The 16,583-nt window shown below is 43.0% G+C and overlaps 1 protein-coding gene across 1 annotated transcript in view; it reads left to right on the forward strand.

The window, feature by feature from the left end:
• The window catches only part of Depdc5 (DEP domain containing 5), a 128,165-nt gene that overhangs the window by 54,037 nt on the left and 57,545 nt on the right, over positions 1 to 16,583 (forward strand). The window contains exons 21-25 of the mRNA XM_029477345.1: positions 3,347 to 3,567; positions 5,539 to 5,742; positions 8,233 to 8,368; positions 9,184 to 9,278; positions 15,179 to 15,244. Coding sequence (XP_029333205.1) covers positions 3,347 to 3,567; positions 5,539 to 5,742; positions 8,233 to 8,368; positions 9,184 to 9,278; positions 15,179 to 15,244 — 722 coding nt within the window. The remainder of the gene's footprint in view (positions 1 to 3,346; positions 3,568 to 5,538; positions 5,743 to 8,232; positions 8,369 to 9,183; positions 9,279 to 15,178; positions 15,245 to 16,583) is intronic.

Consider the following 16,583-nt stretch of genomic DNA (forward strand, 5'->3'; position numbering starts at 1 on the left):
CCACTGCCGCCTGATTCAGCTGGTGTTCTTAACTGAGACATTTTTCCAGCCCCTAAATTTTATTTTCTTAGTAGTCTATTTTTTGCTTAGTTTAGATTTTGCTTTGTTTGCCCATGTTAGGAATTAAACTTAGGGTTTGCAGCATCTGAGTAAATGCATTAGATCCGAGCCGCATCCCAAGCCTCTGCTTTTTCCTTTTGTTTTGAAATGGAGTCTCAGTGAGTTAGCTGTCTAGACTGACTTTGAACTCCTTTCACTTGAATTCAATTTCGCCATGAACTTGTAATTTTTGAGCCTCAGCCTTTGGAATTGGTAGAATCACAAGTCTGTACTAGGATCTTGCTCCATAGCTCAAACCACCCTAGAGTTCTTGGTATCACTAGGGCAAGCTTCTAACTCATCACATTCATTCTGCCTCACTCTCTAGTTCTGGGATTATAGGCAGGACTCCAGGGTCCTGCTAATAGTCTTATGCTTATTTCTTTGTGTATAATTTTTTTTTTAAATGGGTGTAAGAAACTAGAGGGGAAAAAAGTTTTTCCCCTCAGAAATGCGTGGGCAGTGGTGGTGCACGCCTTTAATCCCAGCACTTGTGAGGCAGAGGCAGGCAGATCTCTGAGTGCGAAGCCAGCCTGGTCTACAGAGTGAGTTCCAGGACAGCCAGGGCTACACAGAGAAACTCTGTTTTGAAAAACAAAACAAACAAACAAAAAACCTCTAGCTTTTTGTTGACCAAATCACATAAATCCATTTTCTAGAGTTTTTGGGGGTGGGGGTGGGGAGCAGGTGTTGGTGTTGGTGGTTAATGAGACAGAGCTCATTTTGTGCAGCCTTGGCTGTTCTGGCCTCAAACTCAGAGTTCCACCTGCCTCTGCCTCTGGAGTGCTGGAATTAAAGGTGTGCACCACCACCACCCTGCAGTTTCTAGGTCTTAAATTTGCAATTAATGCGACTCACTAATAGAATGTTATATAACTTTTTGATTTTGTGGCAAACACTTTTGATGGCCACATGATTGCTATGCGTTCCTCTCTCATCCTGCTGTCACATGTCATCAAGACCATGTCTAGAGCTTAGAATAAATGCTGTCACAGCAGCTCCTCATGTGCTGCTTAGGGGACTCAGTCATAACCACACAGGGCCTTTCCTTACAGGGTTTTATTTGTTTCTGTGTTTTTTTTCCCCAGATTTATTTTAATTTTTTAGTTATGTATATGTGCGTGAGTATATGTGTTTGTGTGCCACAGTTTGAGCAGGCACTGATAGTGACCACCAGAAGCAGCCTGATGTGTGCTGAGAATCAAATTGAGCTCCTCTGGAGGACTAACAAGCGCTCTTAACTCCTGAGCTGTTTCTGGCTTTTCCTAGTTTTTAATTTTATGTTTGAGTTTGAATTTGGCTGTATTAACTCAGGCTGATCTCAAATTACTGGGCTCAGGTGGCTTTTCTGCCGTAAACTCCCTTGTTGTGGATCTGCAAGTGTTTCCCACTATACACCATCTGCATGAATTGCTGGCCGCACAGACTTTATCTTCAGAGCTCCTCTAGCCCTGACACATGACTAAGGATGCGCTGATGCTCAGATAGTTACTGTTGAAGTCATGGATGTGTAATCAGACCTGGAGATCTATTTTCAGGTTACCTTTAAGCACTCGACTTAATACAGAAACCTCATAAAAGGTTGGAAACAGCCCCAGTGCTAGAACAAACAGTCCTATTGGTTGGCTAATTCTGAGGTCATGCCTCGTCACTGAGCTTTCTCCTTTTGATCTTTCATCCTAGTGCTTTTTAACATTTTCACCTTAGAGAGAGAGAGTTTATGTTTTGTTTTCATTTTATTTTGTGTGTAGATGGTTTGTTGAGTGCAAGACTGTACACCATCTGCATGAAGTGCCTTTTAGTACCAGAAGTCACATTGTGACTGGAGTTTCTGCTATGAGCCCCTATCCTGGTGCTGCATAGTTGAATTCAGGTTTCCTTGAAGAGCAGCCAATGCCCTTAACCATTGAAACATCTTTCTAGCACAAAGTTTCATGTTTCAATGAGCGTATTATTATAAAAACTTCTTTTAAGAAGAAGAGAGGGGCTGGTGAGATGGCTCAGTGGGTAAGAGCACCCGACTGCTCTTCCGAAGGTCCAGAGTTCAAATCCCAGCAACCACATGGTGGCTCACAACCACCCGAAATGAGATCTGACGCCCTCTTCTGGTGTGTCTGAAGACAGCTACAGTGTACTTACATATAGTAAATAAATAAATCTTTAAAAAAAAAAAAGAAGAAGAAGAAGAAGAAGAGAGACAAATATCCTAATTATTTCCTCATTTTTAGATTTGTTTTAAATATTGGCTGCAGTGTTTTATGGCAAATGTTAGACATCATTTTCTTTACATCTATGTATATTTCAGAATACATTTTAAAAATCAATTTATTTTAATTTTTATGTATGGATGTATTGCCTTCATCTGTGTCTGTGCATGTGGTTAGTGCCTGCTGAAGCCAGAGCGAGTTGGATCTCCTGGAACTTATTTATATACTGTAAACAGACTTGTGAACCAACTGACATGGGTGAGAGGAATGGAACTTGAGTCCTCTGCAAGAGAAGCGAGTGTTCTTAACCAGTGCTCCATCTCTTCAGCCCTGCTTCAGGATACATTGTTAACAATTAACAATGTTTGTTTGTTTGTTTGTTTGTTTGTTTTGCAAGGTAGGGTTTCTCTGCATAGCCCTGAATGTCCTGGAACTCACTCTGTAGACCTCGTTTGGCCTCGAACTCAGAGACACTCACCTGCCTCTGCCTTCCGAGTGCTGGAATTAAACGCATGTGCCACCACTTGCTGGCCAAATAATTTTTTGTTGGGGCTGGAGAGATGGTTCACCAGTTGAGCACACATTCCTCTTTCAGAGGATTTGAGTGCAATTCCCAGCACCAAGTTGTCCCTCTGACAGTCTTCCTGTAAGTACAGCTCTAGGGGAATCCGATCTGGGCACCTGCATTCACATATACAGACAAACACACATACTTAGTAAAATCTTTTTACAAGTTTTTTTTCCTTGTTTTGATACAGAGTCTAGTTCATGGGTTTACTGTGCAGCCTAGGATGGCCTTGAACTCATGATGATCCTCCCTGCCTCAGCCTCACCATTGTCAGGATTACATATAAACTACCATGTCCTTATTTTCCTTCTTAAGACGAAATCTTACTTTATTGTCCAGGCTAGCATTATTTCCCACATCTGGGAGTTTTGGTACTGATCTCCTGAGTATATATAACTGATGAGCTTTGTCGACATTGAGCTCTAAGTTGAAGTGTCCTTTTCACGGTGGTAATTTGTCTCTTCCATGTCAGGTCTGTGAGAGAACAGGAGAATCACAGTCGCAAAAGTGCGAGCTCCTGTGATGTCTCATCCAGCCCTTCCCTGCCAAGCCGTGCACTGCCCACTGAGGAAGTGAGGAGCCAGGCTTCTGATGACAGCTCCCTGGGCAAGAGCACCAACATCCTGATGATCCCTAACCCCCACCTGCACCAGTATGAAGTCAGCAGCTCACTGGGCTACACCAGCACCCGAGGTCAGAGTGCTGAAGCAGACAGAGCTGGCGGGGGGTGGGGGTGAGGGTGTCTGGGGACTGTTTCTTTGTAGGGGTGAGAGTGGCAGAAAGTGATGGGCATGGGGTATACATCTCATATTTTACTTGTTGCCATGCCAGCAGTGGGTATAGATCATATTAGGTGTTGCGTGTCTATTGTACTATTTATGTTGTAACCTTTTGCTCATTATCTACATTTACAGTGCTGTCTTACTTAGGCCTAGGGTCAAAGGGGTTTGTTATTTGCTCATCTCCATTTGTGCCATACTTAAAATAACTGCGTCTTCTGTAACTGACTGTTCTTTGCAGCAGTGGAGATTAAACTCAGGGGAACAGGGGAAGGACCACAGCGCTGAGTTACATCCTAGGTCTTGCAGTATCCTTTTTTTTTTTTTTTTTTTTTCATTTTGGCACAGTGTCTCACTAAGTTCCCCAGGTTGGACTTGAGATCTCTTTATAGCCTAAATAGTCCTTGGGCCTGCTATTCTCCTCCCTCAGCCTTCAGAGTTGGCTGAGTTTATAGACCTTGTTACCAGGGCCCAGTTCATATTAAAACCATGGGTTTTTTTATCCATACAACACACACACATACACACACACACACACACACACACACACACACACAGGCTGGAGAGATGGCTCATCATTTAAGAAAAAGTGTTGCTCTTGCAGGGGATCCAGATTTGATACCCTGTACCCACATGATGGCTCACAACCTCATCTATGACTCCAGTTCCAAGGGGATTCAATATCCTATTCTGACCTGAAGGCACTAAGCATGCATGTGGTGCCTAGACATACATGTAAATAAAACACCTTTACATAAAAAAGAAAAGCTTATGGGCTAGAGAGATGGCTCAGTGGTTAAGAGCACTGACTGCTCTTCCGGAAGTCCTGAGTTCAAATCCCAGCAACCACATGGTGTCTTACAATCATCTGTAATGGCATCTGATGCCCACTTCTGGTGTGTCCTCCATAATTTCATTACTTAAGGATACATGGGTGGGAGGCACATCTGTCCTGATTGTGTGTACAGCCTAAGGAGTGCTGTATACTCACAATTGTCCCTTGCTGTGGAAGGAGCCCTAAAAGGCAGGTAGGCTGGACAGATAGCAGACCATTATCAAGTCAGGAGAACATCCAACAGAGCACAGAGGGGACCTTTCTCTGCCACAGAGCCAAGGCCACACCAAGCTAGGACAGTAGGACACATGACGTAAACATGCATGCGTCGGAAACAAGGGAGGGACTCCTCATCTGAGTCCCATTTCAACTGCAGATTTGCCAATTAAATGTGTGTGTTGTAGTGAGATTGCTTTGATAGAGGACATCACTGTGCAGTCTGACCAGTCTTTTAATTAGCCTCAATAAATAATACATTAAGAGAGAAAGAAAAGAAGAAAGAAAAGAAAGAAAGAAAAACAGACAGATAGTGTTTGTGACCAGAGACTTGTTCATTAAACCCGTTTGATTTTTCCAGGCAGGGCCGCACAGAACAACCTTGCTGGCCTGTAGCTCACACTATGTAGATCCGGCTGGCCTTGAACTCAGAAGTCTGCCTGTCTCTGCTGTGACTATAGGTGTGTGCTGTTACACCTGGCTTAAACATTTATTTGTATTGTTTTGCCAGCATAGAGAATATAATCACTCCATTCCCAAGGGAGATAACTCAGCTTCCGTCATTACTCATTGCATCCAGCCCAGTGTTCACAGTCCCCTAGCAAGATAGGAGAATCCATTAGGGTTATGTGCATCTTCACTGGGACAGGTCTTCAAAATTCATGAAAAATAAGCAAACCTAAACATATTTTATTTCTTTATCATTTCACAGTTTTACTCGTTTCTCTTACTTGTGAGATTTATGATTTCCTAGGTTTTTGCTAGCCTTAGACATTTACTAAAGTCTGATTTCATTGTGACTTTGTGTTTGTTCAACTCCATGCCTGCCAGCAGATGTCCTGGAGAACATGATAGAACCTCCACAGAGGGACTCGAGTGCACCAGGAAGGTTCCATGTGGGTAGTGCAGAGTCCATGCTCCACGTCCGACCTGGAGGATACACGCCTCAGAGAGCGCTGATTAACCCCTTCGCCCCCTCGAGGATGCCCATGAAGCTCACCTCCAACAGAAGGCGCTGGATGCACACTTTTCCTGTAGGTAAGATGGCTGCTCAGGTCAGAGCCTTGGCCTGTGGGTTCCTAGCTCTGGTCCTTAGCACTAGTCACCCCTGTGACTTTAGTCAAGTGCTTCAGCTTCTGTGACCCTCTTGGTTCCACCAGTGAGATGGACATGCCTGCTGGGCTTCTCACAGCGGGGTCTTTGAACACACACTTGAGAACAAGCTTTGTAACTGACCATCCATGTGAACCTAAGGGCTTTGCTTGTATGTTTGCTTGAAAGGCCTGGGCTCTCCTGGCCCTCATTTTCACCCCTTGCTAACATAAGCCCCACTTATGTTACTCTGTCATTTCTTAGGGGCTTCCTACAGGTGGGAAGTAAAATAATTATTTTTACTTCAATTTTTTTTTGTTTTTTTTGGTTTTTGGTTTTTCGAGACAGGGTTTCTCTGTGTAGCCCTGGCTGTCCTGGAACTCACTCTGTAGACCAGGCTGGCCTCGAACTCAGAAATCCGCCTGCCTCTGCCTCCCAAGTGCTGGGACTAAAGGCATGCGCCACCACCGCCTGGCCACTATATTTTATAGCCCATCTTTTTACTCTATTCTGGCCTCAAGAAGATGACAGTAAGCATTTTTAAAGCTGTAGTTAAAATTACCCTTCAGTTTAACGGACTTGTGCTGGGCTAGGAAGGAGCAGGTGTGCTAGGCTCCATTTTGTGTTGTGTTGTGTTTGTTTGTTTGTTTGTTTAATGGGAACCATCTTGCTGAACTATTAGAAATGTTATTTTCTTTTGCACTTGATTTTACTGTTAAATGGAAAATGAAATAAATCTGGTTTACTTGGCTGTAAGTGGAGGACATTCCGATCCTGTTGTCCCTTATCGCTGCTCGAATCACACAAGTTGCTTCTTTCTGGTGTCTTTTGCTTTCTTTTCTGTCATTAATACTAAAGTCTGAGACACTGATCTGTTTCTCACTTCTCTATTTTCTTTTGCTTTTTATTTATTTTGAGACAGAGTCTCATGTAGCCCAGACTAGTGTTGAACTTTGCATGTAATGGAGGATGACCTTGAACTTAAGATCATCACCGCCAGGCCAGTTCATGTGATGCAGGGGATCAAGTCCTGCGCTTCCTGCTTCCTGCATACTAGGCCAGAACTGTCTCAATTAAGTGACATCTCCAGCCCCCAGACTGAGATCCTTGTCTCTGTCTCTCCCCTCCTCTGCAAACATGTGGATATGTATGTGTGTGTGTACATTCACATACAAGTGTTCATACATGTGGAGGTCATAGTGGCCTCTGTTGCTCTTAGCTTTGAAGACAGGCTCTCTTATTGAAGCTGGAGTTCATTGTTGGGCTAGATTAGCTTCCAAGTAAGCCCCTAAAATTCTCTTGCTCTGTCTTCCTAGCATGGGGTTACAGGTACATAGTGCCACACCTCATTCATGCTGGGGGCCTGAACTCAGGTCCTCATATTCGCTTGGCAAGCATTTTATTTGATTGAGCCATCTCCCCAGAGAACTTTCTACCATGACCTCCATTCATCTCTTTGTGTTTTTCCTACCCCACCCTTCATGACCACATTACTAAAAAAAAAAAAAAAAGAAAAGAGAAAAAAAACCAAAAACCCCCTCGTCTCCAGACTGTTGACTTGTTTGTCCTCTTGTACACATGGCCCACTGGTAGGTAACTAAGACCCTTCGTTCTTCACCAGGCCGCCCAAACCTCCCAGCTTTTCCCTTCTTACTCAATTTCTTGATCTCCACACTTTTTACTTCTTTCACATTTGGGGTTTCATAGCTAGTTTTTCTACAAAGATGAATCTTTCTTCAACCTTACTAACCCTTTGTAACCTTATTGACCCTCTAAGTTGTGTATTTCCAGGAAGTGCCTTTTACTAGACGTGACTAATTCTGACCTCTCTTGTTCTATCTTTTTTGTGCTTAAGCACCATTGATTCCTAGAGTCACACTTGTTACTTTTTGGTTTGCTTTTGTTGTTGCTGATTATGTGTGCCAGTGCGCATTTGGGCTTTGTTTGTTTGTTTTTTGAGACAGGGTCTCTCTGTGTAACCCTGGCTGTCCTGGAATTTCACTCTGTAGACCAGGCTGACCTTAAAGTCAGAGATCCACCTGCTTCTGCCTTTCAAGTGCTGGTAAAGGGGTGTGCTAAAGGTGTAGACCACCATGCCTGGCTTGTTACTTCTTTCTTTTTTTTTTTTTACTTTCCTTCTCTTGTCATCTTTTGATCCTTCTATACTTGGCTGTTTCTGTATGGCATCTCCATAGTATTGATGAAACTGATGGTCCCAAATGTTCTTCACACACTGGACATGATACAGCATGGGGCCTGCTTGGAGAAAGAGCCCTTCCTCTGTAGGAGCCTGATAATTCCTTGTCTAATGTTCCTCTTGCTGGGCTCTTGTCAGATCTCTCCCATAGCTCAGCAGCTGGAAGAAGGCAGAGTATGTTTTTGTGTGCGGCCTGAGCTGTCGGGGGCATAACATCCAGTGGTTCTTTGTCTGCACAGGCCCATCTGGAGAGGCCATCCAGATCCATCATCAGACCCGGCAAAACATGGCAGAGCTGCAGGGCAGCAGGCAGAGGGACCCCACCCACTCCTCTGCAGAGCTGTTGGAGTTGGCATACCATGAAGCTGCCGGAAGGTGAGGTTTGCACAGTGCTGAACAGACAGCTGATGAAATGGCACATTGTGACTTAGAGCACACTCGGTCAGGACCCTCCTTTGTCAGCCAGTGTCATTCCCATCCCTGGGCACAAGCCTGGCATTTTGCCTATAATATTACCAAGGCCCTGCTTAAGTATATTTTGAGCTTACATTTTGTAAACTTCCTAATTTCCTTCCAAACCTTGATCAAAGGCGAAAATGAGCTATCTATTTTTTATCTCAGGGTTAGCCTATAGAATGCTGGGACAGGTGATTCAAGCTGTTGTCTTAGACAGCCTTCCTTTACTTGGCATGTTGGTTTTTTAACAAAATATTTTATAAAGCCTCTGAAGAGTCACTGTAGGAAGAAAGACACTTAAGCCTTGATGGACATATTGGTCCTAAATTGCTTTAGGAACCACTTTGCAAAGAGCATCCTTCTTGGTCCCTTCCTTAGACATTGGACATCTTCTTTGCTGGGGGTGTTCATGGGAGATCTGGATGGTGTGTGGCCCTTTTCACCAGGTTTACTGTGGTACCTTTCGGGCATTTTATATCTTTCCTTTGTTATTAAGCGGGCAGAAAGGGTCTAGCATGGTGGTAGGTAAGCAACCAGGGAGAGTGTTCAAGGCTGACACAGAAGTGAAGCACTACTACATGATTGAGGTGTGGATCCTAAGTGTTGCCTCTTTTTCATTAGCTTTTCCTATTCCCACATGCCCTCTCCCATACACTGGGATACAGGGTGAACAGGAAAAAAAAAGTGATGATCTACATTAATTAATCCAGGTGGCCTGGCTTTGTTCTCTGCAGGCACAGCACTTCCCGCCAGCCTGGTGACAGCATGTCCTTGAACTTCAGTGGAACGGAAGAGCTTTCTGTCAGCCTGCTTAGCAACAGCAGTACAGGTAACTCATCTAAGAAGAGGTGGGATGCTCCAAGCAGCCTCACATCTAGAAGAGACACAAAGGCCAGAAAAGCAGGACCATATCTATTTTGGGGATCTTTTCAGCCACATGTCGTGGTGACCTATTTAGAAGCACTGCTGTATAATGCATGGGATTATAAATGGGCTGCACATTACATTTTTAGCTGAGAACATGTTGGTCAAGACATATTTATCATCGCTTTGTCAGGGAGTCCTGGCTGAGGGCTTGTGAGGTGTTGAGGGCAGCACCAGAGTCCGAGTAGGAGTAGTCTGTACCCTCAGAAAAACAAGCCCACAGGGGGACATTGTGATCTCTGTTATATCATCACAGAATAAAAAGAAGCCTGTGGGTGGTAGCATACACCTTTTCAATTCCAGCGCTCCAGAGGCAGAGACAGGCAGAGCTCTGTGAGTTTGAGGTTAGCCTGGTCTACATAGTGAGTTCTAGGCCAGCCAATCCTATATAATAAAATACTGTCTCAAAAGAAAGAGGGTGGAGGGAGGTTATGTTGAAAAGTAAGTGTGCATCTCAGGCTTGAAGGGGTGGAAATTGGTTTGATGGAAAGTTATAAGGTACAGATTCTTCTTTTTTATCTTTCTGACACACTTTTATTATCCAGTAATCCCAGGAAGGCGTGTATCACTAAGTACAGTGTACATGGACAGTTGATGCCTAGATATGCAGAGATATAAACTAACCTCTCAAAGCAGCCTGGCCCCCTCATTTGAGCTAGAATTCTAGTCAGCGTGTCAGGGAACATGAGTTTGGAAAGCTACCTTTTCTGCAAAGCGGGTATTGTACAAGATGAGTGTGGGAAGATTTAAACAACGGGATGGCTGCTTCATCATGTCTGTGTCCTATAAATTGGCGTGTATTTCTAGAACATGGCTTAAGGTTTATGGAAGTAGGGGCTGGAAAGATGGCTCAGCAGTTAAGAGCAACAGTTGCTCCTCCAGAGGACCCAGGTTCAATTCCCAGCACCCACATGACAGCTCACTTCTGTCTGCAACTCCAGTTCCAGGGGTTCTATAAATTAAAAAGAAAATAGAAAAGGATTTGGAAAGTAAAGCTGTGTAAAGGGGGCCAGTGATATTGTTTTTAGTCACTGGTGGGTTAATGCAGCCATGTTCCTATAGCGCAAGGATAAGTGCTTCCATCGACAGTAAGAGATCCCAAAATGGTTATAGTCTCTTTCTATTCATTCATTTAAAATGAGAAACAAGTCAAAGTTTGGTACTGTGGAAATAGTTTCAGTCATATATTCAGGGTGCTTAAATGGCTGCAAGATTTTCTTAAGTGCCTGCAGAATGTTACAAAGGCAGCGATTCTATCACTTGGCTGAAGTAGGAAGGCAGTTTTTAGGAACCAGTTTGAGTTTTCCTGGCTTTGGGGTAGAAGGTTACTAAGGAGGGCTGAGCTGGGTTTCTGGACCATTCCTTGAGCTAGCTAGACTAGTGATTAGAAGCAGGAAGAATGAATTGAACCCAGATGGTAGCAGCCAGCACCAGGATCTACTCAGAAGAGCCCAGTACCATGGAGTATTGCTGAGATACCACATGGTTCCCTCTATGTAGCTTTTGGAATCTTAAAAGTTTCCTGTTGAGAACAGAGTGAGCTTTAAAAGGGTCTTGGTTTAAAGATGGGTGTGCAAGATCTTTAGGTGATATTGTCATAGCCTCTAAGCCGAAAGTTTCCTGGCTCTCATATCCTCAGTGGCCTTTGACTTGTATCTCCTTTGGGATTCTTTTTGAGGCAGTTCCCAGATGTGATAACAAGGATGAGAGAAAGCCCTCTCACTAGGATTTGGACTGCAAATCATTCAGATGTAGTGTGGTTTTCACATCTCTACTAAATTAGAATATGTAGATAATGCAATGTGTTGTGATTGACAGGCAGCTTCAGGGATATGGGTACAGTTCAGTACTAGACCACTTGTATAACATGCACAAAGCCCTGGCTTTGATCCCAGGCCCAGGGGGCGGGGGGTAGGCAAGGTGCTCAGGAGTGGCAGTGGAAGTTTACCAGAGGAGCAGAGGAAGCTGCAGCAGAGTGTTGCAGAGCTTCTGCCTTAGGCTGTACTAGCAGGCTGTTAAAATCGACTTCTGGAACAGTGCAAGACTATATAGAGTTCTAAAGGAAATCACTATATGATCCGAGATACTTTATTAATTTGATGTAATGTGACATTTTGTTTCTTGTTAAAGTATTACATGAAACAAAACAAACAAATCCCATCCATCTAGATCCGTGTCACCACAGCATTATGAGGGTCAAAAGTAGGCTGGGTTTGGTAAGGACAGAACTTAGAATTCTTGTTCTGGAGCTAAGCTGCATTCCGAATGCCTTTAATCCCAGCACTTGGAAGGCAGAGGCAGGCAGATTCCTGAGTTCAAGGCCAGCCTGCTTTACAGACTTGAGTTCCAGGACCTCCTGGGCCACATAGAGAAACCCTGTCTTTTTTTTTTTTTTTTTTTTTTTTAAAGATTTATTTATTTATTTATTATAAGTAAGTACACTGTAGCTGTCTTCAGACACACCAGAAGAGGGAGTCAGATCTTGTTAAGGATGGTTGTGAGCCACCATGTGGTTGCTGGGATTTGAACTCCTGACCTTCGGAAGAGCAGTCGGGTGCTCTTACCCACTGAGCCATCTCACCAGCCCGAGAAACCCTGTCTTGAAAAACAAAACAATCCTTGTTTTGTTACAGAATACATTGAAAAACATAGCTAATAAACATTTCACTTATTAAAAACAAGAGAAAAGTCAAGAAAACCAGTTCTGTGACCCTACCTCTGCCTCCTCTGGCTTGAAGCTTCTGCCGTCTGCAGGTACCCAAGTGTGACTCAGACTTCCTGCATCTGGACCTGACTCACGAATGAGTCATACCTCTCAGAATACTGTCTCTGTGGGTTCCCTTTTGGCTCTGCAGGAGTTTGTTCTGAGCAGGGTTTTGAGACCTTGTAGCTGTATTGTTCACTTCTCTGTGCTGTTAGCAGCGTATGGGCAGTTAGTGGGTCTTGGTAGATGGATTTCTATCCTTCTGCCTTTTTACTGGTATTGGAGAGACTGAAGCTAGGACCTTATGTAACTAAGCACTTACCTACCTAGTTATGTATCAAGAACCTATTTAAACAACAAACAGGATTGAAATACAGCTCAGTTGATGGAGTGCTGGGTCCAGGGTCCCATGCCTATCCTACATGAGAAGCTGGGATTGGTGGAAGTAGATGCCAACAGAAAATGAACTCAGTGGCATCTTTGGAGGCTACCTATCTTATAATGTCATAAATGTCATGTCGGTCAGGGAATTTAAAACATTTTCCTTATTGTGTTTATATATGTATGTCTCTTTTACTGTATAGATCCTTTGTGTATATATTATTGCTTCCAGTTTAGTGTTTTTATGGGATTCCTGATAGTGTGAACAAGTAGTCTAGGATCTCTGTTTCTTGTGCCTTTTTAAAGGCTCTTTTCCTGTTTTGTTCTATCCTTATGTATTAGTTTTTGTTTTTATCTTACCTTTGTTTATATTATATCTTATTATTATTCCTTAGAAGCATGTTTGCTTTCTAATGAGAGACAAAAGGAAATGGATCCGGATGAGAGGGGAGGTAGGAAGGAACCAGGAGAAGTAGAGGGAGGGAAAACAATAATTAAGATAGTATGTGAGGAAAAATATCTCTTTTGTTTGTTTTGAGACAGGGTTTCTCTGTGTGGCTCTGGCAGCCCCAGAATTCACTCTGTAGACCAGTCAGGCCTTGAACTCAAAATCCACCTGCCTCTGTCCACTGAGTGCTAGGATTAAAGGCATGTGCCACCATCCCCAGCTTTTCTTTTCTTTTTCTAAATATTTATTTATTTATTCTATTCATATGAGTACACTGTAGCTGTCTTCAGACACACCAGAAGAGGCCATCGGATCCCATGACAGATGGTTGTGAGCCATCATGTGGTTGCTGGGAATTGAACTCAGGACCTCTTAACCAGTGAGCCATCTCTCCAGCCCCCCAGCTTTTATTTTCAATAAGAGGAAGAAAAATCCAAGTAGGGGAAAAGGGAGGGAGGGAGGGGGAGAGGGAAGAGGAAGAAAGGAAGGGAAAGAAGCTGGGCTTAGGGAGTTACAGAGTTGGCTCAGCAGGTAGGAGCTCTTGGTGCTTTATAGAGGTTGTGATTCCCATATAGTGGCTTGCAACCATCTGTAACTCAAGTTCCAGGTGTCTGATGCTCTCTTCTGACCTCTGTGGGCACCAGGCATGAATATGGTGCACAAATATTCATGTGGGCAAAACCGTTTGTAAAATTGAATAAGTAAGCAGAGAATCTGGGCTCAGCCCTGGAAGAGAGGAAGGAGGACTGCAAGTTCAGGATCATTCTCTGCTGCCAGCAAGTGTGAGGCCAGCATGGGACACCAGAGACCCTGCCTTGAAATAGCAGACAAAACAGGCGCAAACGCTTTTCACAGCTTAATTTGCTGTTTCCTAAGTGGACACTGGTGTGGAATCTATTTTTATATGTGCTCGTTTGCCTTCTGTGTGTGGTGTTGAAGGGTCTATTCAAATATTTTGTTCATTTATTTATTGGGTTGTTAATTTTCTTCCTCTTGAGTTTTGAGAGATCTCTATATTTCAGATGCAAGTCCTTTTTCCAGATTATGTGATTTTTCAAATGCTTTCTCCTGTGTTATTGCTTTTTTTTTCTTCTAAAGATTCACAAAGAATTTATAAATATTTGTTATAGTTGAGAGAGATTCGAGTGACACAGAAGTATATGGAGTAAAAGGTTGAAACTCTGGGGCTGGAGCAAAGCTCAGCAGCTGAGTCTGTGATGCTCTTGCAGAGGACCTGGGTCCCATTCCTCGTCCCCACACAACAGCTCCCAGAGCCTGTGAGGATCTGATGTCCTCCCCTAGCCGCCGTGTGCTTCAGGCACACACAAGATGCACGTGTATATGAGCAGGTACTCACACACATAAAAACAAGTAATCTTAAAACAACCAAAGTCCTGCGCTTTACTTACGTCCTCCCTTGAGCTTTCTGTGTGGAGGCAGCTCATGTTGGTTATGTTTTGAGGCCCTTTCCAATATTCCTCTTTATAGTCTGCTTTTTTATTAAATAGTTATGTTTTCTAAGTGACATTTGGTTGTGTGTGTTTTTTAAATTAGCTGTGTCCTTTCATATTTAAGTTTCATTTTAAATCTTTTTCAGACTAATTATATTTAGGTAGAATTTTTTGTTAGTCTGTTAAGTGTAGTAAATTTTTATGTCTTATGTTATATTCTTTTATTTTTTATTTTTTTTATTTATTTCATATATATGGGTACACTGTCACTGTCTTCAGACACACTGGAGGACAGCATTGGATCCCATCACAGATAGTTGTGAGCCACCATGTGGTTACTGGGGATTGAACTCAGGACCTCTGGAAGAGCAGTCAGTGCTCTTAACCACTGAGCCATGTCTCTAGCATGTGTTATATTCTTAAAAGCTATGATTTGGGAAAGAGTTACAGAAGTTCAGGTTAAACAATTGCACAATATTTAATTAGGTTATTTTATGTTTGCTAAAAATTATTTGGTTAAAATGACTTTAAAATGTGTCAATTTCCTTAAAATAAGTAGCAGTTTGCTTTGCAAAAAAAGCTTATCAGACAAAAAGAATGGTCTTGATAACATTGAAGTTCTGGTTCATTCCTAAATTCTAAGTTGTTCATATTTTTCTGTGGCTGATTCTTTTGGGCCATTTGAAATACCCATTTCATAATTGGCACTTGGTTTGTGTTTGTATTTTTAACTTTATTTTTGAGCTTATTCAACCACAAGTATAAGAATTTTTTTTGTCGAGTAACTTTTGACTCATACAAGCTGCCTTTTCTTTCTCTAGGTGTGACTCCTAGGACCCAGAACAAGGACTCTCTAGAGGACAGTGTTTCTACCTCTCCAGACCCAAGTAAGAAGGGCTGACGGACTAGTGAGAGGGCAGGCGGTAGGGACAAGCCCTGTGGGAAGACAGTAGTCCAGAAAGCCACGTTCTCTGTCAGGAAGCTGATATGTGAGGGACTCTTGAGTCTCTCTGATGCCAAGTGAGAGAAGTGGGCGGAATGACCTGCTCCAGAATGTGTGATTCAGGACACACGGCAAAGAGTAGACTTCCCCAGAAGACCCGCTCGCCTCGCCGGGCCGGCAGAAGCCAACCTTAGCTCTTAGGCCTAATACTAGCTCTGGGGGAAATCAGAAAGAAATAATGGGCTGTAACGAGAGTCCTTCAGATGCACTTATAGTTGAAAATATTTGGCTAGGTCATATTTGTCTATTAAATAGCTGAGCAGTTACAGAGAACCTTTACTAGAATACGGGAAACCGCTTTACCACTACGCACACTTTATTCTGTGTGGCTGTGTAGCTCTGGGTCTTTTTGTCTCCATTGATGACTAATGAACTGAATCCTTTTACAATATTTCATGTCCCTATTACTCACTTTTTTAAGTCAAAAATATTTATTTTATACATTTGTGTGGTTGCACACATAAGCCATAGCATATGCACATGGAGGCTTAGAAGACACCCGTGGGAGCTAGCTCTCTCCTGCTGCTGGGTGGATCCAGGGATCAAGCGCAAGCTATCGGCTTCGGTGGAAAGTACCTCATGCCATTGAGCCATCATGCCAGCCCCAAAGCTTGTTCTTTTTTCTTTCTTTTAGTTTTTTTAAAGATTTATTTGTATTGTGTGTATGAGTACACTGTTGCTGTCTTCAGACACCAGAAGAGGGCGCCAGATCTCATCACAGATGGTTGTGAGCCACCATGTGGTTGCCGGGAATTGAACTCTGGAAGAGCAGTCAGTGCTCTTAACTGATGAGCCATCTCTCTAACCTTCTTTTTTCTTTCTTTTTAAAAAAAATTTTTTTAAATTATTTTGTTTGTATGGGTGTTTTGTCTGCATGTGTATGTCTGTGTGCCACATGCATGCCTGTTGTTTGAGGAGGTGGTAAGCCCCCACATGGGTGCTGAGAATCAAACCCTGGCCCTTTGCAAGAACAAGTGTTCTTCTTAACCACAGAGCCAACTCTCTACCCTCCCCCTTTGTTTGTTTGCTTTAATTTTATTAAGTTTAGTGTGGTAACACAGGGCTTTAATCCCAGCACTTGGGAAGCCTGGTGTAAGTAGGAGTTCCAGGCCAGCTAGGGCTACATAGTAAGATACTGTCTCAAAACAAAACAACAACAACAACAAACACAGAAAATGTGAAGTTATTTTTGGTTTGGTTTTTTTTTGTTGTTGTTTTTTTTT

Source organism: Mus caroli, chromosome 5 (assembly GCF_900094665.2).
Source record: "Mus caroli chromosome 5, CAROLI_EIJ_v1.1, whole genome shotgun sequence".
NCBI lineage: Eukaryota > Metazoa > Chordata > Mammalia > Rodentia > Muridae > Mus > Mus caroli.